At 41.8% G+C, this 24,964-nt stretch overlaps 1 protein-coding gene across 2 annotated transcripts in view; it reads right to left on the bottom strand.

Moving 5' to 3' along the window:
• The window catches only part of LOC139418770 (storkhead-box protein 2-like), a 57,025-nt gene that overhangs the window by 5,340 nt on the left and 26,721 nt on the right, over nucleotides 1-24,964 (bottom strand). For both annotated transcript variants that reach the window (XM_071168455.1, XM_071168456.1), the window contains exons 2-3: nucleotides 14,523-14,675; nucleotides 3,691-6,160 (exon numbers count right to left, since the gene is read on the bottom strand). In XM_071168455.1, the coding sequence (XP_071024556.1) occupies nucleotides 3,691-6,160; nucleotides 14,523-14,675 (2,623 nt within the window). The remainder of the gene's footprint in view (nucleotides 1-3,690; nucleotides 6,161-14,522; nucleotides 14,676-24,964) is intronic.

Below are 24,964 nucleotides of genomic sequence, written 5' to 3'. Positions count from 1 at the left end.
AAGAGGCTCCTCTGTCCTCCACTCGTTACCTGTATTAATGGCATCTGTTTGAACTTGTTATCAGTATAAAATACACCTGTCCACAACCTCAAACAGTCACACTCCAAACTCCACTATGGCCAAGACCAAAGAGCTGTCAAAGGACACCATAAACAAAATTGTAGACCTGCACCAGGCTGGGAAGACTGAATCTGCAATAGGTAAGCAGCTTGGTTTGAAGAAATCAACAATTATTAGGAAATGGAAGATATACAAGACCACTGATAATCTCCCTCGATCTGGGGCTCCACGCAAGATCTCACCCCGTGGGGTCAAAATGATCACAAGAACGGTGAGTAAAAATCCAAAAATCCCAGAACCACACAGGGGGACCTAGTGAATGACCTGCAGAGAGCTGGGACCAAAGTAACAAAGCCTACCATCAGTAACACACTACACCGCCAGGGACTCAAATCCTGCAGTGCCAGACCCTGCTTAAGCCAGTACATGTCCAGGCCCGTCTGAAGTTTGCTAGAGAGCATTTGGGAGAATTGGGAGAATGTCATATGTACAGATGAAACCAAAATATAACTTTTTGGTAAAAACTCAACTCGTCGTGTTTGGAGGACAAAGAATGCTGAGTTGCATCCAAAGAACACCATACCTACTGTGAAGCATGGGGGTGGAAACATCATGCTTTGGGGCTGTTTTTCTGCAAAGGGACCAGGACGACTGATCCGTGTAAAGGAAAGAATGAATGGGGCCATGTATTGTGAGATTTTGAATGAAAACCTCCTTCCATCAGCAAGGGCATGGAAGATGAAACGTGGCTGGGTCTTTCAGCATGACAATGATCCCAAACACACCGCCCGGGCAACGAAGGAGTGGCTTCGTAAGAAGCATTTCAAGGTTCTGGAGTGGCCTAGCCAGTCTCCAGATCTCAACCCCATAGAAAAATCTTTGGAGGGAGTTGAAAGTCCGTGTTGCCCAGCAACAGACCCAAAACATCACTGCTCTAGAGGAGATCTGCATGGAGGAATGGGCTAAAATACCAGCAACAGTGTGTGAAAACCTTGTGAAGTCTTACAGAAAACATTTGACTTCTGTCATTGCCAACAAAGGGTATATAACAAAGTATTGAGATTGACTTGTTATTGACCAAATACTTATTTTCCACCATCATTTGCTAATAAATTCATTAAAAATCCTACAATGTGATTTTCTGGATTTTTTTTCTCATTTTGTCTGTCATAGTTGAAGTGTACCTATGATGAAAATTACAGGCCTCTCTCATATTTTTACGTGGGAGAACTTGCACAATAGGTGGCGGACTAAATACTTTTTTGCCCCACTGTACAGTGCTATCATAAAGTATTAACACCCCTTGACTTTGTCCACATTTTGTTGTGTTACAAAGTGGGATTAAAATGGATTGAATTGTCATTTTTTGTCAACGATCTATACCAAATACTCTAATGTCAAAGTGAAAGAAAAATTCTGACATTTGTAAAAGATTCATTAAAGATACAACAGTAACATACATGTTAGAATCACCTTTGGCAGCAATTACAGTTGTGAGTCATTCTGGGTTAGTCTCTACAAACTTTGAACACCTGGATTAAGCAAGCATTTGGCCACTATTACTTTCAAAATTCTTCAGGCTCTGTCAAATTGATCATTACTATTCAACCATTTTTAGGTCTTGCCATAGATTCTCAAGCAGATCTAAGTCAAAACTGTAACTCGGCCACTCAGGAACATTCACTGTCTTCTTGGTAAGAAACTCCAGTGGAAATTTGGCCCTGTATTTTAGGTTATTGTCCTGCTGAAAGGTGAATTAACCTCCCAGTGTCTGGTGGAAAGCAGACTGAGCTAGGTTTTTCTCTAGGATTTTGAATGTGATTAGTGGCATTCCGTTTCTTTTTTATCCTGAAAAACTCCCCAGTCCTTAACAATTACAAGCATACCCATAACATGATGCCACCACTATGCTTGAAAATATGGAGAGTGGAACTCAGTAATGTGTTGTATTGGATTTCCCCCAAACATAACACTTTGTATTCAGGACAAAAATGTAATTGCTTTGCCACATTGTTTGCAATATAACTTTAGTGACTTATTGCAAACAGTGGATGCATATATTGGAATGTTTTTTTATTCTGTACAGGCTTCCTTCTTTTGACTCTGTCAATTGGGTTAGTATTGTGGAGTAAATACAATATTGTTGTTCCATCTTCAGTTTCTCTTATCACAGCCATTAAACTTTAACTGTTTTAAAGTCACCATTGGCCTCATGATGAAATATCTGAGCGGTTTCCTTCCTTCCTCTCAAAGATACAGGTCACCTGTATCTTTGTAGTGACTGGGTGTATTGATAAACCATCCAAAATGTAAGGGATATTCAATGTCTTATTTTATTTACCCATCTACCAGGTGCCCTTCTTTGCGAGGCATTGGCAGACCTCCCTGGTCTTTCTGGTTGAATCTGTGTTTGAAATTCAGGGATCTTACAGATAATTGTATGTGTGGGGTACATACTGTAGATGAGGTATTCATTCAAAAATCATAACTTATTTTGTGACTTAAGCAGATTTTTACTCCTGAACTTAGACCTCCAGTCATTATGCTAACGCTAGTTAGCTTACTTCATACTGGATTTACAGACATAAACATGGTATCCACGAGTTAATCTGACTCCAGGGAAGTAGATAAAGGACCTCATTGGAAAAATCTCGAAGTATCACTTTAATACCATTCTAAAGACAGCTGCTCTGAGCAAGTGTGTGTGGTAACATGATGCATGGATAGGATGGCCAAGCCACTGGCATGCTACTACTGTGTACATTGCTTAGAATGGGTCTGTTCTACTAATGCTAATACGCTTGTAAAGCGGACACATCACAAACATCAAAATAAAACCTTAGTGGAACCACCTTATCCCTTTGGGAGGCAACATTACGTTTGCTAGAAAATAGAGGTACACTACCTGGCTAACTAAGTAAGTGAAATGTTTTCCCCCACAGTTAGCGAGTTCTTTACAGTTAGTTAGCAACTGATCCTACACTGTTTTGCTAGATAGGCAAAAGGCCATCATTGTAAATATTAATTTATTCTTAACTGACTTGCCTTAAAGGTTAAATACATTTTTTTTGTAAGATACCGTAACAATGTTGTGCCAAAAACATACGTATTTATTTGGACAGTGATGCTAAAACTTTTAATTTGTCTCTATCCTCCAGCATTTTGGATTTGAGATCAACAAACTGCAAATGCATCCAATACGTTTGTAGAGTTGCAAGCTTAATGTAGTCATTGCATGCTAGGAATATGGGACCAAATACTAAACTTTTGACTAAATTGAATATAAATTAATGACACCTTCAAATGGATGGACTAGTTACATTAATTGCATTCATTATCTAAACAGTAAAACAGGCATGAAAATACCCTCAGATAAAAGGTGACATTTTGTACTGTCGCCACATATAAAATATTTGATCTCAAATCCAAAATGCTGGTGTAAAGAGCCAAATTCAAATATTTAGTGTCACTGTGCAAATAAATACGTAGTGGAGTGTACAAAACATACCTCCAAAAGTTGTCTCCAGTTGTGTTTACATTTTACAGATTTTGATTGATATCCACTTTCTATATGTATTCTTTGGTCATAACCCTCTGGTTGCTGTAGTGGACAGACTAGGTTCAGCTTACCTTGGGGAGTTGAATCCACTGTCCACAGTCACGCTGCTGCTGTCCATACTATCCAGACGTGCTGAATGCGCTGACTTCTGGCTGCTACTGTTTTCTGTCTCCTTGGGGCTGAGCAGCGTGAGGTTAGTCTCAAACTTGCGCTGCAGATCATGCTCTTTCTCCCGCTCCAGAAGCCACTGCATGGTTCCAACTCCACCCCCACCCTCCCCGTGCCCTTTGCCCTCTGCCACCACTAACTCCTTCCGCGCGGTGTCCTCCGCCATCACCTCCTCGTCATCATCCGACACATTGTAGTAGTCAAAGGCGGCCTCGGAGGCTGACGGGACCACTGGCTCGGAGCCCTGGGGGACCAGGGCGGAAGCGGGGGAAGCTGCTGAATTCGAAGGCTGCTGGGCCTCTAGATTGTCAAGGACCTCGGCTGATTTGATGTGTGGGGTCTTTCGCAGGGTGCCCGACTTGGTGTAGGTGCCCTCCACGTAGCCTGCAGTCAATGTGTTGTGTGGAGGCTTGAACAAAGTGTCCTTGCTGAAGATCTCCTTCCTCTTGTCTGCCACGCCACCACCGCCTCCCCCTCCAGGGTCTACGTTGTGTTGGTGTTGTGTCAAACGTCCGTTAGTCATGGGCTCTGGGGTCTGGCTTGGTGTTGATCGGTTTGAGCCATTTTGCCCCTTTGCCAAAGAGTCCTCTTTGTATTCCATCGTGAGGGGAGAGGTAAGGTGAGGGGTGTGGCGATCGGCTGGAGTGCCCTTCCGGATTCCCTCAGACGAGGTTAACGTGTCGTGGTCTGCTTTTGACAGAGGTGAAGGGGCAGTAAGGATTGTTTCGTTTGACGTATTGCACTGGAAGTAGTCGTCCGCCGAGGACTTGGGCGAGAGTCCCTTCAGATCACTGTAGGCCGGCAAGCTGTCTCTGCTCTTATTCCTTTCCAGTGGGCTTCGGATCCTAGACTCGTCCAAGCTCCCCTTCCCTAGGCTCCCCTTCCCTAGGCTCCCCTTCCCTAGGCTCCCCTTCCCTAGGCTCCCCTTCCCCACATCAGGCACACACATTTCAGAATTGAACTTAGCAGCCGAGAACATGATCCTTGAGTAGTGGGGAGACTTCTGGGAGGCCCGCAAAGTCCCATCGTCTGTGTAGTAACGACTTCGTTCATCGGGACTACGCTCATAGTCCTCTGACATCCCCAAAGAGGAGGGGCCCATTCCGTCCAGAGGGCTCAAAGCGTTATCCATGGAGCGGGACCTTTCCTTAGCCTGGTCGGTCAGCTCGTCACGTGACTTCCTTCCTTCTTGAGTGTGACTGTGGCTTCGGTGCACTCTCCCGCTGGACGTCCCGCGCGAGGGCTCGGGGAAAGGCATCTCTGTCCTCCTTTTCGCCAACTCCCCGGAAACGTCCCACTCCGGGGTGATGGGGAAGTGGGACTCTGTGATGTTGGGGTTGCTGTGGACTACATAAGTCCCACCACTTCTTTTGCGCTCCAAGGTGTACATGGCCTCACGCGGGGAGCGCACCAGCGAGTGGCTGAAGAAGCGGCTGTAATCCCTGTCTACCATGGCCATGTCCAGGTTGGAACTATCGGAAGGGTTGCCCCGGGAGGCGCGCGTCTTGCTGTGTGAACGGGACTTGCCGTGCGGCACCCGACGGTGACCACGACTCCTCCGGCTGCGTGCACTGTGCTCAGCCGAGCTGCCTGCTTTTCTCCTCTGGGCACGCTCCTCCTCCAGTCTCTTCATCACGGCCGTGTGGCGCGTCACATTCTCCACCGTCAGGTCCGGGTTGATCCGCCGGATGATCTCCATCTCCACAGTGCGGGGGATGGTGATGGCAGGCGCATCTTCATCGCGGAGGGGCCATTCCTCGGGAGGGAACTGGGCCGAGAACGTGGCCAGCTGCCTCAGCTTGTCCTTCTTGAAGCTCAACCTGAACAGCTTCAGCCCAAACTTCTTTGACTGCTTCTCGGCACTGCTGCCGCCACCACCCTCCTTTTTTTTGGTCAGTGTGTCGGTCTTGTAGGGGAAGGGGGCATTACTCTTGCTCTTGTCCGTCAAAGGATCTTGCAACTGTGACGTCGGCATCTGAATGGGAGCCGGAGGGGGCTGAGGGTAGGAGGGGGGGTCTCCCCGAGGCTCCTTGGGAGACTTCTTCTGGTAAGTGGGGGCTTGAGGGATGGGCGTATCATCGCGGTACGTGTTGTATGAGTCCCCGTGGTTCTTCTGGTTGGGCCTCTCCCTCACGCAGCCCGGGGTGGAGGGCGTGATGGTGCCCGACTGTGGGGAGGTACACTGCTGCTGCTGTTGCTGCTGCCAGTCGTCCAGGTGGTACCACTTGCTGTTGGATCGAATGAGGTTGGGGGTGATAAAGTAGGTCTGGGGAGTAACAATGAAGTATCCCTCAGGTGTTGGGTAGATTTTCCTCTCTCGCACCAGCATGTTTAGGGTGTGTCGCAGAATCTCCGAGCTCGGTGTTGGAACACCTGAGAGAAACACAGACGGGGGAAAGACAAGTTTTACATTTACATATTTCACCCGATCACTTCTTATTGCAGTTTTCAAACACAACAATTGTAGTTTAGACACTGATCACAACCATACAAGTATTGACCACAACCACACAACTATTGCCCACAGCTACTGACCACTACTGACCACAACTACTGACCACAACCAACTACTACCCACAACCACAACATACCACTACACACCACAACAACACAGCTACAGACCACGACTAATGCCCACAACCACTGATCTCAACTACTGACCACACAACTACTTAACCACACAACTACTGACCACACAACTACTGAACCAAACAATGACTGACCACAACCACAAAACTACTGACCACAACCACTGACCACAACCACAGACAATAACTACTGATCACAACCACACAACTAATTAACACAACTAATTACCACAACTAATGACCACAACACAACTACAGACCATAACTCCTGACCTCAACTACTGAACCAAATAAATACTGACCACAACCACTGAACCAAATAACTACTGACCAGAACCGCACAACTACTGACCCCAACACAACTACAGACCATAACTCAGGAGTTATGGTCTGTAGTTGTGTTGTGGTCTGTAGTTGTGTGGTTGTGGTTCAGTAGATGTGTGGTCAGTAGTTGTGTGGTTGTGGTCAATAGTTTTTGTCAGTAGTTGTGTATTCAGTAGTTGTGTGGTTGTGGTCCTGACCACACAAATACTGACCACAACCACAAAACTACTGACCACAACCACACAACTACTGAATACACAACCACTGACCATAACTACTGACCACAACCCCACAACTACTGACCTAAACTAATGACTATAACCACACAACTACTGACCACAACCACTGACCAGAACTACTGACCACACAATTACCGAACCACACAACTAATGACCACAACCACAAAACGACCCACCACAACTACAAAACTACTACACAACTACTGGCCACAACCACTGACCACGAAACTACTGAACCAAACAACTAATGACCACAACCACTGACCATAACTACTGAACACAACCACACAACTACTGACCAGAAATAATGAATCACACAACTATTTAACAAAACTACTGACCACAACACACCACCTCTGACCACAACTATAGACCACAACACCAACTACTGACTCAACTGCTGACCACAACCACACAACTACAGTACACCACAACTACTGACCAAAACTACAGACCACAACTACTGACCACACAACTATTGACCACAACTAGACAACTACTGACCAAAACTGCTGACCAAAACTACTGACCACAACCACACAACTACTTACCACAACTACAGACTATAACTCCTGACCACACAACTACTGAACCACACAACTACTGACCACAACCAAAAAACTACTGACCACACCGCAAAACTTCTTACCAAACCACAACTACTGACCACAACCACTGACCTAAATTAATGACCACAACCACACAACCACTGACCACAACTACTGGTACAACCACACAACTACTGAATAAACAACTACTTACTAAACAACTACTTACTAAACCACTGACCAAAACTACTGACCACAACCCCACAACTACTGACCTAAACTACTGACCACAACCACACGACTACTGAATATACAGCTACTTACCAAACTACTGATCAAAACTACTGACCACAACCACTGATCACAAAACAACTGAACCACACAACTGCTGACCACAACCACACAACTGCTGACCACAACCACACAAGTACTGACCACATCTATACTGTAGGGCCCAATGATCCTGCAACACAACTACTGACCACAACTACAGACCTACTGACCACAACTACCAGTCTGGTCTGCACTTCCTCTGACCCCAGCTCTGGTCCTGGGCATAGCTAGCTAGCTCTGGTTCTCACTAACTCTGGTCTAGCAATGGGCTCCACTATAAATTATAACTACTTGAAGGAGAATACATTAGCATATAATACAATTATTGTTGTTGGGTAACTCTTGAACCGTTCAAGCTAGAGACACAATCCCAAAGTTCAGTGCTAGAGGCATCACTACAGACCCTGGTTAAATTTCAGGCTGTATCACAACCGGCCCTGATTGGGAGTCCCATAGGCCGGCGCACAATTGGCCCAGAGTCGTCTGGGTTAGGGTTAAGTATTTGTTCTTAATATCTGACTTTCCTAGTTAAATAAATATAAAAAAACACCATTACTATTGCAGATACTACCACCATCTTTCACATGTTCAGGCTATCCAAATTTCTAATTCTTTGAAAGATTTATCAACTATACCTATATACATTTGCATACATTTCAATAAAATAATTATTGAACCGTTCGAGCTAGATAAACCAAACCAACATTCATATATTCAGGCTATTCTATCTTTTCATCGACCTACTTTTTCCAACTATAATCAGTCACCATCATTACTACTGCAGACACTACCACTACTATAACATATTTCAAAACCATACATACTTTAAACTTCTTATGGCTGCAATCCCGTTAGCGGGATCGATATGACAATAGCCAGTGAAAGTGCAGGGCACCAAATTCAAAACAACAGAAATCTCATAATTAAAATTCCTCAAACACACATGTATCTTATACCGTTTTAAGGTAATCTTGTTGTTAATCCCACCACAGTGTCCGATTTCAAATAGGCTTTACAGCGAAAGCACCACAAACGATTATGTTAGGTCACCACCAAGCCACAGAAAAACACAGCCATTTTTCCAGCTAAAGAGAGGAGTCACAAAAGCACAAATAGAGATAAAATTAATCACTAACCTTTGATGATCTTCATCAGATGACACTCATAGGACTTCATGTTACACAATACATGTATGTTTGATAAAGGTCATATTTATATAAAAAAATCTGAGTTTACATTGGCGCGTTACGTTCACTATTTCCAAAAACATCCAGTGATTTTGCATAGCCACATCGATTCAACAGAAATACTCATCATAAATGTAGATGATAATACAAGTTATACACATGGAATTATAGATATACCTCTCCTTAATACAACCGCTGTGTCAGATTTTTTTTTAACTTTAAGGAAAAAGCAAACCATGCAATAATTTGAGAAGGCGCTCAGAAAATAAATAAAACAATCCGCCATGTTGGAGTCAACAGAAACCAGAAATCACATTATAAATATTCCCTTACCTTTGATGATCTTCATCAGAATGCACTCCCAGGAATCCTAGTTCCACAATAAATGCTTGATTTGTTCGATAATGTCCATTGTTTTTATCGAAGTAGCTACTTTTGTTAGGGCGTTAGGTACACATATCCAAACGCTCATGCAGGTCCAGCATAACTTTGGACAAAAACTTCAAAACGTTATATTACAGGTCGAAGAAACATTTCAAACTAAGTATAGAATCAATCTTTAGGGTGTTGTTATCATAAATGTTCAATAAAGTTCCAACCGGAGAATTCCTTTGTGTCTAGAGAAGTCATGGAACGCAGGTAGATATCATGTGAAATGCCCGTGACCAGGAAATGGCTCTCTGCCAGGAACCTGACTCATTCAGGTCTTATTCAGCCCCTCAACACAGTAGAAGCCTCATTCAAGTTTCTAAAGATGGTTGACATCTAGTGGAAGCCCTAGGAAGTGCAACTGCATCCATATCCCACTGTGAACTCAATAGGGCCTGGGTTGAAAATCGACCAACCTCAGATTTCTCACTTCTTGTTTGGATTTCTTCTCAGGTGCCTGTTATACTCACAGAAATCATTCAAAAGGTTTTAAAAACTTCGGAGTGTTTTCTATCCAATACTAATAATAAATATGCCTGTTTACTCTGGGCACCTCTCATCCAAGCTCCTCAATACTGCCCCTGCAACTATAAGAAGTTAAAACAAACATTTTCTTCAGGAAATGTACTTTTAGCCTAAAGCTAGCTATCAGTAGGTCTACATACAGTTAATTCAGAAAGTTTTCAAACCCCTAGACTTTTTCCACATTCTTTTACTTTAAGCCTTATTCTAAAATGTATTAAATATTTTATCATCAATCGACATATATCCCATAATTAAAGCAAAAACAGGTTGACATTTTTGCAAATGTACAATGTAAAAAACATACCTCATTTACATAAGTATTCAGACCCTTTGCTATGAGACTTGAAATTGAGCTCATGTGCACCCTGTTTCCATTGATCATCCTTGAGATGTTTCTAGAACTTGATTGGAGTCCATCTGTGGTAAATACAATTGATTGGACATGATTTGGAAAGGCACACACCTCATGTGTGTAGGTCCCACAGTTGACAGTGCATGTCAGAGCACAAACCAAGCCATGAGGTTGAAGGAATCATCCGTAGAGCCCCACGAAACAGGATTGTGCCGAGGAACAGATCTGAGAAAGTGTCCCAAAAAATGTCTGCATCATTGAAGGTCCCCAAGAAGACAGTGGCCTCCATCATTCCTAAATGGAAGAAGTTTGGAACCACCAAGACTCGTCCTAGAGCTGGCTGCCCCCAAAAAACTGAGCAATCGGGGAGAAGGGCCTTGGTCAGGGAGAGTGACCAAGAACCCGATGGTCACTCTGACAGCGCTCCAGTGTTCCTCTGTGGAAATGGGAGAACCTTCCAGAAGGACAACCATCTCTGCAGCACTCCACCAAATCAGGCCTTTGTGGTAGAGTGGCCAGACGGAAGCCACTCCCCAGTAAAAGGCACATGACAGCCTGCTTGGAGTTTTCCAAAAGGCACCTAAAGGACTCGCAGACTATGAGAATCAAGATTCTCTGGTCTCATGAAACTCCTTGGCCTGAATGCAAAGCATCACACCTGGAGGAAACCTGGCATCAGATGGTGGCAGCATCATAATGTTGGGATGATTTTCAGCGGCAGGGACGGGATCGGGGGAAAGATGAACAGAGCAAAGTAGAGAGAGAACCTTGATGAAAACCTGCTCGAGAGCGTTCAGGACCTCAGACTGGGGACAACGATCCGAAGCACACAGTCAAGACAATGCAGGAGTGGCTTTGGGACAAGTCTCTGAATGTCCTTGAGTGGCCCATCCAGCGCCTGGACATGAACCCGATCAAACATCTCTGGAGAGACCTGAAAATAGCTGTGCAGTGACCCTCCCCATCCAACCTGACAGAGCTTAAGAGGATCTGCAAAGAAGAATTGTAGAAACTCCCCAAATACAGGTGTTCCAAGCTTGTAGCATCATACCTGCAATCACTGCCAAAGGTGCTTCAACAAAGTACTGAGTAAAAGGGCTGAATACTTATCTAAATGTGACATTTCCGTTTTTTTACAATGGCAAACATTTCTGAAAACCTGTTTTTGCTTTTTCAGTATGGGTTATTGTGTGTAGATTGATGAGGTGAAATAACAATCGAATCCATTTTAGAATAAGTCAAGAGGTCTGAAAACTTTCCAAATGCACTGTATTCTACATAATTCCTAAAATATTTTAAAAGAGCTATCATCACTAGAGCTGTCATATTTCTCTACCCAAATAATAGCCAACAACCTTCTAATCATTACATCATCATTCAACTCAAATCAAACTCAAATCATTCACACTGAAAGTTTTACTAATGTAAATCGTGTATCTAATTTACCTGAAACCTACAGCATGATTGAGTCAGAGTTGCTTTGCTTTTCTAAGATGATCCTGCTTTTTATTCCCATCTTCTGACAGAAGATCACTTTGTCCTATGTCTTTCTTATTTTACCATACTGGTCATCTATGAACATTTGAACATCTTGAAGAACAATCTGGCCTTAATGGCCATGTACTCTTATAATCTCCATCCGGCACAGCCAGAAGAGCACTGGCCACCCCTCAGAGCCTGGTTCCTCACTAGGTTTCTTCATAGGTTCCTGCCTTTCTTCTACATCTGAATTGCTTGTTTAGGGTTTTAGGCTGGGTTTCTGTATAAGCACTGTGAAATCTGCTGACATAAAAAGGGCAATATAAATAAATGTGATTGACTTATTCTTTTAGTTTTCACATGCAACAACTGTAGTTTTGACATTTTGCGGCGGCAGCGTAGCCTAGTGATTAGAGCGTTGGACTAGTAACCCGAAAGGTTGCAAGATCGATTCCCCAAGCTGACAAGGTACAAATCTGTTGTTCTGCCCCTGAACAAGGCAGTTAACCCACTGTTCCTAAGCCATCATTGAAAATAAGAATTTGTTCTTAACTGACTTGCCTAGTAAAATAAAATAAAACATTGTGATCTAAATGCCCCACAAATTAATATGGTTGATATAAACTCAGCAAAAAAAAAGTCCCCTTTTCAGGACCCTGTCTTTCAAAGATAATTTGTAAAAATCCAAATAACTTCACAGATCTTCATTGTAAAGGGTTTAAACACTGTTTCCCATGCTTGTTCAATGAACCATAAACAATTAATGAACATGCACCACACTAACATCTTACAGACGGTAGGCAATTAAGGTCTTAAAAACTTAGGACAACTTAGGACACAAAACTTAGGACACTAAAGAGGCCTTTCTACTGACTCTGGAAAACATCAAAAGAAAGATGTCCAGGGTCCCTGCTTATCTGCGTGAAAGTGCCTTAGGCATGCTGCAAGGAGGCATGAGGACTGCAGATGTGGCCAAGGCAATAAATTGCAATGTCCGTACTGTGAGACACCTAAGTCAGCACTACAGGGAGACAGGACGGACAGCTGATCAGCCTCGCAGTGGCAGACCACGTATAACAACACGGTACATCTGAACCTCACACCTGCGGGAACGGTACAGAATGGCAAAAACAACTGCCCGAGTTACACCAGGAAGGCACAATCTCTCCATCAGTGCTCAGACTGTCCGCAATAGGCTGTGCAATAGGCTGTGCAACAGGCTCTGCCTGTTAGTGAGCATTTCTCCTCTGCCAAGATAATCCATCCACCTGACAGCATGATCATTACACAGATGCACCTTGTGCTGGGGACAATGAAAGGCCACTCTAAAATGTGCAGTTTTGTCACACAACACAACGCCACAGCTGTCTCAAGCTTTGAGACTTCCTGCCTCAAGCTTCTCTTCTTCCATGCCGTCCCTAGGAGGGGTGCGTCACTTGAGTGGGTTGAGTCGCTGACGTGGTCTTCCTGTCTGGGTTGGCGCCCCCCCTTGGGTTGTGCCGTGGTGGAGATCTTTGTGGGCTATACTCGGCCTCGTCTCAGGATGGTAAGATGGTGGTTGAAGATATCCCTCTAGTGGTGTGGGGGCTGTGCTTTGGCAAAGTGGGTGGGATTATATCCTGCATGTTTGGCCCTGTCCATGGGTATCATTGGATGGGGCCACAGTGTCTCCTGACCCCTCCTGTCTCAGCCTCCAGTATTTATGCTGCAGTAGTTTGTGTCGGGGGGCTAGGGTCAGTCTGTTATATCTGGAGTATTTCACCTGTCTTATCCGGTGTCCTGTGTGAATTTAAGTATGCTCTCTCTAACGCTTTCTCTCTTTCTTTATTCCTCTCTCTCGGAGGACCTGAGCCCTAGGACCATGCCTCAGGACTGTGGCTATGGAATCCTGACCTGTTCACCGGACGTGCTACCTTGTCCCAGACCTGCTGTTTTCAACTCTCTAGAGACAGCAGGAGCGGTAGAGATACTCTCAATGATCGGCTATGAAAAGCCAATAAACATTTCTCATAAGAAACTAGCTCCCTGGTATACAGAAAATACCCGAGCACTGAAGCAAGCTTCCAGAAAATTGGAATGGAAATGGCGCCACACCAAACTGGAAGTCTTCCGACTAGCTTGGAAAGACAGTACCGTGCAGTATCGAAGAGCCCTTACTGCTGCTCGATCATCCTATTTTTTCAACTTAATTTAGGAAAATAAGAACAATCCGAAATTCATTTTTTACATTTTTTTTGTTCAACATATAAAACATGCTGCTGCAGTGTGGTATTATGGTCTGTTTTCAGAACCCTGGAATGAGTGAAGGGGACAGGGATTTTGAATGCGTTAAACAAACTGCCTCTATACAACCATCAATGGGTCATGAATGCATACATTACCATAAGGAGATTGTGTGTGTGTGTGTGTGTTTAGGGGGTAACAGGGGTTGTGTTAATTAGGGCACGCAACAGGAAGTGTTTAAAAATGTTTCACAATGGAAAATGAAAAATAATGTTTCTTATTGGAGAAGGCAAGGTAGTTCCTCCTTATTTCAGTCTGTTTCTTTAATTTTTAGTGCCTAATGAACACAGTCTTGAGGTGTATTATAGGCCAACTGTATAGGGTGAAGAAGTTGCCCTTAGACATTGTTCTTGGGTTAGTGTTGCATTTCTTCCACTGACTGCAGATACTAGCATATACCCACAGTCATTGAGCTAATGCTAGAAATTTCACCCTGTAGCTACTGTACCTGGGAAGCATGTGGCGAGGTGTTCCATCAGGGCCTCCTGGTTGACGGGCTTGCGAGCAGAGTTCATGGCTGAGATAGCCAGACACAGGATCTCCCCCAGTGGGATGAACTGGGACTGGCTGATAGGAGACATGTTGATGGGAGACACATCACCTACAGCAGGGAGAAATAGACAACAGTCAGCGAATGAACTGTAGGAGAGAAGAGAAGAACCTGGGCCCATATCTATCAAGAGTCTCAGCGTAGGAGTGCTGATCTAGAAATCAGGTCCCTCCTGCCGATAATAATCTTATAATTACTATGATCTAAAAGGCAAAACTGATCCTAGATCAGCACTCCTACATAATACAGCCCCGGGACTCAGTAACTGATCAAATCTGAATGGTAGCAAAGCTCAGCTGATGCTGTGGGTGGTCTGTCCCGTTCCACCAGTTGGCTGTCACCTGATGACTGAGTCTCCTCCCAGAACTAATACTGCTCCATATGGTCATTTTCAAGTCATGTCAATTAAGTGTTTTATTTCTATTTTGGGGGGGCCCATCAACCTCCATAAACATTGTTTAAAAATATTTGTATGTACATGTACATTCTACATACATGGCACTTTTTTTTTACAGAAGCAACAATACAGTAATTTGATATTTTGACATATAATAGTTATGACTAGATGTAATGTATAAAATTTGCTTTTAAATCCACCCCACTCTCAGTCCTTCCCACCCATCTCTGTAAACCGCCCTTTAATGATTTCCATGTGCCATTTCACATCAATTCTGAACCTGTCTAATCACATAGTATTTACAGATTGTAAGTTAAAGATTAATATTTCTAATAAAAGTATTATTATATTGTTGATTGACTATGGTTTTCCAAATCTCCCAACAGTGCTATTTGTATGGTTCATTTAAGGTAAATGTTGTGATTTTTCAGCCATTCCTGTACCTGTGACCGGAAACAAGCTACATAGGGGCAATAACAGATGAATCAAATTATTAAATGATTCTGTCTCTTAGTAGCAAAATCTGCAGAGCTGAGATGGTTGTATGACCCATTTACATAACATTCTGTTTGTGGCAAGAATTTTCAATAATAATTTAAATTGAAAAACAACATTTTTTGAACCAATCGTTGTATTGCGTATCAGTTCATAAACCATGTGCCACAGAAATAGCACATCAAAGAAAAAATAAAGTATTTTGCAACCTCTATGGCACCATGTTCAACATTTTGGTCCTCAAGTAAAACTGATATTTTTTCTTATTTATTACATTTTTTGATGCTGCCATTTTTGGTCTTTAATAAAGGGTAAACAAACAAGTTCCCTACCTTCTTCCCCTTCCACTTGCCACCTACATTTTTGTGGTAATGCTGCAATCAGTTTGTGGTCATTTTGGATAGAGCAAACATTTCCATATATGTTTGTAACTGCACATGTGGGGCAAAAAAGTATTTAGTCAGCCACCAATTGTGCAAGTTCTCCCACTTAAAAAGATGAGAGAGGCCTGTCATTTTCATCATAGCTACACTTCAACTATGACAGACAGATTTTTAATTAATGTATTTGCAAATTATGGTGGAAAATAAGTATTTGGTCACCTACAAACAAGCAAGATTTCTGGCTCTCACAGACCTGTAACTTCTTCTTTAAGAGGCTCCTCTGTCCTCCACTCGTTACCTGTATTAATGGCAGCTGTTTGAACTTGTTATCAGTATAAAAGACACCTGTCCACAACCTCAAACAGTCACACTCCAAACTCCACTATGGCCAAGACCAAAGAGCTGTCAAAGGATACCAGAAACACAATTGTAGACCTGCACTAGGCTGGGAAGACTGAATGTGCAATAGGTAAGCAGCTTGGTTTGAAGAAATCAACTGTGGGAGCAATTATTAGGAAATGGAAGACATACAAGACCACTGATAATCTCCCTCGATCTGGGGCTCCACGCAAGATCTCTCCCCGTGGGGTCAAAATGATCACAAGAACGGTGAGCAAAAATCCCAGAACCACACGGGGGGACCTAGTGAATGACCTGCAGAGAGCTGGGACCAAAGTAACAAAGCCTACCATCAGTAACACACTACGCCGCCAGGGACTCAAATCCTGCAGTGCCAGACGTGTCCCCCTGCTTAAGCCAGTACATGTCCAGGTCCGTCTGATGTTTGCTAGAGAGCATTTGGATGATCCAGAAGAAGATTGGGAGAATGTCATATGGTCAGATGAAACCAAAATATAACTTTTTGGTAAAAACTCAACTCGTTGTGTTTGGAGGACAAAGAATGCTGAGTTGCATCCAAAGAACACCATACTTACTGTGAAGCATGGGGGTGGAGACATCATGCTTTGGGGCTGTTTTTCTGCAAAGGGACCAGGACAACTGATCCGTGTAAAGGAAAGAATGAATGGGGCCATGTATCGTGAGATTTTGATTAAAAACCTCCTTGCATCAGCAAGGGCAATGAAGATGAAACGTGGCTGGGTCTTTCAGCATGACAATGATCCCAAACACACCGCCCGGGCAATGAAGGAGTGGCTTCGTAAGAAGCATTTCAAGGTCCTGGAGTGGCCTAGCCAGTCTCCAGATCTCAACCCCATAGAAAATCTTTGGAGTGAGTTGAAAGTCCGTGTTGCCCAGCAACAGCCCCAAAACATCACTGCTCTAGAGGATATCTGCATGGAGGAATGGGCCAAAATACCAGCAACAGTGTGTGAAAACCTTGTGAAGACTTACTAAAAACGTTTGACCTCTGTCATTGCCAACAAAGGGTATATAACAAAGTATTGAGATAAACTTTTGTTATTGTCCAAATACTTATTTTCCACCATAATTTGCAAATAAATTCATTAAAAATCCTACAATGTGATTTTCTGGAGAAAAAAAATTCTCATTTTGTCTGTCATAGTTGAAATGTACCTATGATGAAAATTACAGGCCTCATCTTTTTAAGTGGGAGAACTTGCACAATTGGTGGCTGACTAAATACTTTTTTGCCCCACTGTAAATCCACCTTTCTTATTCATAATATAATTGACTAGATCATTCGTTTTTTTTAATATATAAATATAGCATTATTTAAATTAGCATTATTTGAATTTAAAAATATTATTTGTTGTAATTTTTTTATTTATTTACCTTTATTTAACCAGGCAAGTCAGTTAAGAACAAATTCTTATTTTCAATGACGGCCTGGGAACAGTGGGTTAACTGCCTGTTCAGGGGCAGAACGACAGATTTGTACCTTGTCAGCTCGGGGGTTTGAACTCGCAACCTTCCGGTTACTAGTCCAACTCTCTAACCACTAGGCTACGCTGCCGCCCCATAATAATTTGCTCAGTCTTTTTTGGAGGATGAAACTGGAATTAGAACCGGCTGTGCATGGCTTGTTTTTAGAAAGGGCAGTATTTTGAAAAAGGTTCCATTTTCAAATAATCTGTAATCTGGATAAAGGTAAAAAGGGGTGAGTCATTCTTACTAACCTACTGGATAACCAGTTAAGGTTTAAGTATAACTTTTGTATGACTGATGATTCTAGTGGGAGGTTTAATTAATGCTTTAATATACAGTCCCCGTTAAAAGTTTGGACACACCTTCTCATTCAAGGGTTTTTCTTAATTTTTACTATTTTCTACATTGTAGAATAATAGTGAAGACATTAAAACTATGAAATAACACATATGGAATCATATAGTAACCAAAAAAAGTGTAGAAAAATCTAAATATATTTTAGATTTCAGATTCTTCAGAGTAACCACCCTTTGCCTTGATGACAGCTTTGCACACTCTTGGCATTCTCTCAACCAGCTTCTTGAGGAATGCTTTTACAAACGTCTTGAAGGAGTTCACACATATGCTGAGCACTTGTTGGCTGCTTTTCCTTCACTCTGCTGTCCAACTCATCCCAAACCATCTCAATTGGATTGAGGTCAGGTGATTGTGGAGGCCAGGTCATCTGATGCAGCACTCCATCACTCTCCTTCTTGGTCAAATAGCCCTTACACAGAAAGGAGGTGTGTTGGATCACTGTCCTGTTGAAAAACAAATTATATTCCCACTAAGTCCAAACCAGATGGGATGGCGTATCGCTGCAGAATGCTGTGGTAGCCACGCTGGTAAAGTGTGCCTTGAATTCTAAATGAATCACTGACGGTGTCACCAGCAAAGCACCCCCACACCACCTCCTCCATGCTTCACAGTGGGAACCAGACATGCAGAGGTCATCCATTCACCTACTCTGCGTCTCGTGTTTATTGGCCCAAGCAAGTCTCTTCTTCTTACTGGTGTCCTTTAGTAGTGGTTTATTTGCAGCAATTCGACCATGAAAGCCTGATTCGCGCAGTCTCCTCTGAACAGTTGATGTTGAGATGTGTCTGTTACTTGAACTCTGTGAAGCATTTATTTGAGCTGCAATTTCTGAGGCTGGTAACTCTAATGAATTTATCCTCTGCAGCAGAGGTAACTCTGGGTCTTCTTTTTCTATGGCGGTCCTCATGAGAGCCAGTTTCATCATAGCGCTTTTTCTTTTTTGACTGCACTTGAAGAAACTTTCCGGATTGAGTGACCTTTATGTCTTAAAGTAATGGTGGACTGTTGTTTCTCTTTGCTTATTTTAGATGTTCTTGCCATAATATGGACTTGGTCTTTTCCCAAATAGGGATATGTTCTGTATACCATCCCTGCCATGTCACAACACAACTGATTGGCTCAAACTCATTAAGGAAATAAATTCCACAACTTAACTGTTAACAAGGCACACCTTGTTAATTTAAATGCATTCCAGGTGACTACCTCATGAAGCTGGTTGAGAGGATGCAAAAAATGTGCAAAGCTGTCATCAAGGCAAAGGGTGGCTACTTTAAAGTATCTCAAATATATTTGGATTTGTTTAACAATTCCATTCCAGTTATTTCATAGTTTTGATGTCTTCACTATTATTCTACATTGTAGAAAATAGTTTTAAAAAATGAAGAAAAACCCTTGAATGAGTAGGTGTGTCCAAACTTTTGACTGGTACTGTATATATTTTTTTAAATGCCCCCCTGAACACATAAGTAAATAGGTCAACTGGGATATGACTAAATAATTACTCATGGTGATTTTTCCTCAAACAGACCTTGGTAGAAAGATATTGTTTTGCCAACTTTTAGTTCAAATTTGTTGTAGTAAGTTCCTTTATTTCTTTAGGGATATGAATACCGGGTATGTCCACTTCACCATCAGACCATTTTATTGGTAAACTACATGGTAAAGTTGTATTTTTTAGAAATCCAATACGTAAAATGGTACAATTATCATAGTTCAGTTGTAATCCAGAGATGTTAGAAAAATGATCTAGATCCTCTATGAGGCTGTGCAGGGATCCAGATTGCAGATAAAAGAGGACATTTCAGTTGTTAAGCTCTGGATTTCTAGCCCCTTGATTTTATTGTTTGATTTTAATAGTTAACATTTCGATGGCCATGATACATAGATACACCGACAGCGGACAACCTTGTTTTACTCCTCTTGACAGTTTAATAATTTGAGAAGTAGACATTATTTGTTATTTTACACCTGGGGTAACTATACATAACTGTAACCTAGAGATTTGCCAAAATTAAAATAGTCCAGACATGTATATATAAATTCTAGTCAAACTTTATCAAAAGCCTTGGTTTTTGGTTTCTTGGTTTCCTAGATTTTTCATAGTGTTCTATTGTTTTAATGAATCGTCTTACATTATCTCCAATGTATCATCCATGTAAAAAAGCTGGGATGATCAGGATGACTAACATCCGACAACACCTTTTTAATTCTATGTGCTATGCATTTGGCTAGGATTTCTGAATCACAACACCAGTCTAAGGGGCCTCCAGTTTTTTAAATGAACAGGATCTTTATACTTACTACCTGGGTCCTGTTTCAGTAATAGTGAAATCAAACCTTCTTGCCTGATAGTTTACCATTTAGGAGTGGTTAAACATGCCAATAGTGGATCTTTGAGTAGATAGAAAAAAGGTTTCATATACCTCAACTGGTATGCCATTCAGCCCTGGAGTTTTCCCTGGTCTAAAGACTTTAATTGCATCAAGAAGTTCTGCAATTTGGCCCTCACACAAGTCTTTCTGTACAGCTGTTAATTTTACACTATTATTATGATAAAATTCCTTACAGTTAACTTCAGTTAGTGGAAATGGAGGAGACTGAAAAGAGAAGTACTTTGCTTACGCTTTCAAAATATATAATTTAGTGAATCATAGATAATTTGTTTCTGTAAATTATTTTTGGTAGCATTTCTATGTTGAACATTCTAAAATAATTTGGTGATATTTTAGTTATTTTCCATCCAATTCACTTTATTTTTTATAATACATTATACTTGATTGTCCCGGAATAAGATCCTCCATTTCTTTTTGTTTTTCCTCCAATTAATTCTGTGCCTTTATGGTACCGTTTTTATTGCTATCCATCTGTACTGTTATTTATTCTATTTCCTTTGTTAATATGAACTACTTTGACCTAAATTGTTTTTGTTTTAAAGATGAGTATTGAATTGCGTGACCTCTAAAGGCACATTTAAAAGTGTCCCATGCAATAAATGTTACCCAATTGCCTTCCTCGGAATGTATCCATATAAATGAGGAGGCACAAAGGTGATCATCTATAGGGGAGAATGGGGTAAATTGAGCTCTACTCTCCCCTTATATAATATCCCTGCCTTCACTCACCACACATTTAGCCAGATCCCACCATATTATAAAGCAGAAGCCTTCAGAAACCCAAGCGTAAATACTCTGAGCCCGGTTCTAAGTTAACTAGTCCTCGCAAAGACAAGGGAGGTGTAACCAATCACAATCAAGTTCGGCATTCACAAGTTTTCAAAGCTCCCCACCAGTAATGCACACATATTCTCTCAAGCAGTTGATGTGACAATGCATCCCAATTGAGCTCTTTTGCCTTTGTTGCTTTTTGGGCATCGCCATAATCTCAGATTAAATGTGTCTGACGTCAATTGAGGTTTGCTGTAGTGTAAACAAATACTTGTCTATTGTGGTTCTACTCATTTCATTCAGATATTAAGAAGATTATTTATTTTCGGTCATTGATATCAATCACATTAATTGCATCAACTGCCATTTTTCTGAAGATCTCTAGGGTAAATTGTGTTAATTGATAACAATAGAATATTTTAAAATGCTCATCTGACACTTTGAATGTGGTCAAACCAAAATCAGACTTGATTTGAAAAAGCAACAACATTAAAAAAGACAAAACAAAGGACAGAATTGAGAAATAAAAGAGGGGAAAACAAAGTGAAAAGAGAATAACAAGACAAAATAAGAGAAAAAGTGACATTATAGACCTTCTTATACAAAGAGTGTGATGTTCATTCTGGGTTTTTGTAACCCTTTGTAACATGCCAGTTTCAAAAGTGGTGTATCACAGATCCATGCACTTGAACGACATGTGGATGAAATATAGATCAATCTTTGAATGCTGCATGAGCTATGGAAGTTCTGATAGCTAACTCTTCAGGACTCAACCTGGGTGATTATCAGGGAAGGGACTCGCAACAGTTGAGTTCTGTGGGGCTCTGTTCAGCTGGAGCTCAGTTGGTAGAGCATGGTGCTTGCAATGCCAGGATAGTGGGTTCGATTCCTGCTGGCGCCACCCATTCGATGTAAGCACGCATGGATGTGAGTCACTTAGGATAAAAGTGTCTAGTTAATGGCATATTATTATTATTTATACACACCAGTGGAGGTTCCTCAGGGGAGAAAAATGTAAAGAGTTAAACATTAAAAAAATGGATCCTTTTTAGATAAAACTACACCAAATAATTTATTAAAAACACACTATTTTGCAATGAAGGTCTACAGTAGCCTCAACAGCACTCTGTTGGGTAGCACCATGGTGTAGCCGAAGGACAGCTAGTTTCCGTCCTCCACTTTTACTTACTTAGCTAGCAAATGCAGCTAGCTAGTTTAGCCTACTCAAACGTCCGGTTCAAACCAAGAAGGATGCTATGTTACCTAGCTGACTATTCAACACTGGAACTCTTCCAAGTTAAGGTAACCTTTTGGTTGGATTAATTTATTGCCAACGAGGCCCGCAGGTGTAACTGCTTGCTAACTGTACACTGTACTGCATGATTGTAGCGGGTTTACTAAGGCATTCGTTTTAGTAGCTATGTTGACTTGATGTCAGCTAATATGGTGACAACGATGTAGGATGTGTGTAGCAATTAGTGGTTATGCTATGAAGGTTTGGCTTGGAAAGGTTTTTTCACCTGGTCACAGACAGCTGATGTGTTGTGTACTCAAGTCCAGAAGCAAAGGGCAAAGGTGTGAGGAGGTGAGCGCGTAGATGTGAGAAATAATTATCCAATGATCAAAGGGATCATGCTGTTTGTATGTGGCGGCTATGAAAGTGAACTGTGTCTGCGTGTGATCAGCGGTGTAATCACTCCGCCGATTCTGTTAAATGTATTTTTGTTAAACGGAAGCAAACGTAACGAAACGTGGATAAACATAGCTGAATTTGTTCAATAGAAACTCTTGTTGCAACTGTTGGACTAATGGTTACACCCTAGATCAGCTAGATGCAGGCAAGAGTGTGCGAGGCGGTGTTGAATGTCTGTCACCTTGATTATTCAAATTTCTCTCGACCTGTGCACCTACCTTGTAAACTTTCATTCATAGGCTAGGTTGTATCAAACTCATGATGGTTATAGGGAAAATTTGAGTATCATTGTAGTAGCCTAAACCTATCAATGTTACATTGAGCTGGGTGAATGGAATATGAATGTCATCCAATGTGCTGTAATAGAAATAAGGCCATGCTCATAACAATTTTTTATCGTCCTCCGTCATCTTAAACGGCACCGACCGCCACTGATACACACTGAGCGTAACCAACTTCATATAGCCACACAGAAGAAAGACACAGACACCCACACTTCAGATTGACTTTTTATCTGTAGTAAAATATATCAAACAGTGATGACAGGGATTGACAGCACGGTCACAGCCACATGCTCACTGCTCTCAGAATATCTCTATCAGACTGAATGCACAAAGTGATTGCATAGTATAAATGCGTTGTGTTTAGAAAATAACAAAAATACAGTAAGACATAACTGCAGTAAAAGATATCAAACAGTGATGACAGGCTGGTCACAGCCACATGTTCACTGGTTAGGTAGGACACAATATATATTTTAGATAGGAGCAACAGTAATGATACAAGCCCTCAATCTGAAGTGAAATAAATCCATAAATACAGAACACAAGTACAACCCTTTTTATATAAAATCTTTTAAGGTAGTAAGAAAATAAACATTCACTTAATATTTCAATAAAGAAGTCTTTAATTACCAATAAATCACCTGCTAGCAATAGCAGGAACATTACAGTTCACTGACTGACGGTGCTAGTTAGCTCGTCATTAACATGGCTAGCACCTGAGTGGCGCAGCAGTCCCAAGTGTGCTCCCGAGTGGCGCAGCGGTCTACGGCACTGCATCTCAGTGGTTCGATTCCAGGCTGTATCACAACCGGCTGTGATTGGGAGTCTCATTGGGAGGCGCAAAAATGGCCCTGCGTCGTTAGGGTTTGGCCAGGGTAGGCCGTCATTGTAAATAAGAATTTGTTCTTAACTGACTTGCCTAGTTAAATAAAGGTAAAATATATATATATATATATTGCTAAGCCAGCAAACACGTGGTTAACTTGCCAAAATAGGCTTTAAATACATTAACGGCAACATAAATATATGCATAGGCAGGTTCGCTATTGACCATGGGATATATGAACCAGTTTTCAAAATACACTATTTATTGTGTTATATAGTTTTAAACAGTTTTTATGTAGAGGGAGACACAAACCTGCTCTCAGAATATATCTCTATCAGACTGAAGAGCAGGCAGACCAACTTTTCAAATATGGGAGAAGCACTCAAAACCTACTCTAGCTGTTCTTTCAAGGAAAATAATACAAAAAAGTCTGAAGACCCCTCGTGTTGCCCACCTTACTACAGTGGCAGTAAATATTTCTATGAATTCGACAACACATAATAAAAAGGAAACTTGATGAAGATCACACATTTTTATGAAGTGAATGGTTTCACCCACTACTCTGCCGCGAACGGTGGTGTTCTTTAATATTTAGTCTATGATCCATTATTGATGTAATTTATTAAATCCACTTCAGTCAGTGTAGATGAAGGGTAGGAGACAGGTTAAAGAAGGATTGATAAGCCTAGCGACAATTGAGACACAGATTGTGTGTGTGCCATTCAGTGGGTGAATGGACAAAACAAAAGATTTAAGTACCTTTGAACGGGGTATGGAAGTAGCGGTTTGTGTCGAACTGCAATGCTCTGGGTTTTTCACGCTCAACAGTTTCCCGTGTGTATCAAGAATGGTCCACCACCAAAAGGACATCCAGACAACTACTAGCACACATC

This window comes from Oncorhynchus clarkii, chromosome 10, assembly GCF_045791955.1.
Source record: "Oncorhynchus clarkii lewisi isolate Uvic-CL-2024 chromosome 10, UVic_Ocla_1.0, whole genome shotgun sequence".
In the NCBI taxonomy this organism is placed as follows: domain Eukaryota; kingdom Metazoa; phylum Chordata; class Actinopteri; order Salmoniformes; family Salmonidae; genus Oncorhynchus; species Oncorhynchus clarkii.
Note: the sequence above shows the minus strand (reverse complement) of the source record. Positions and strands in the feature narration are given on the sequence as shown.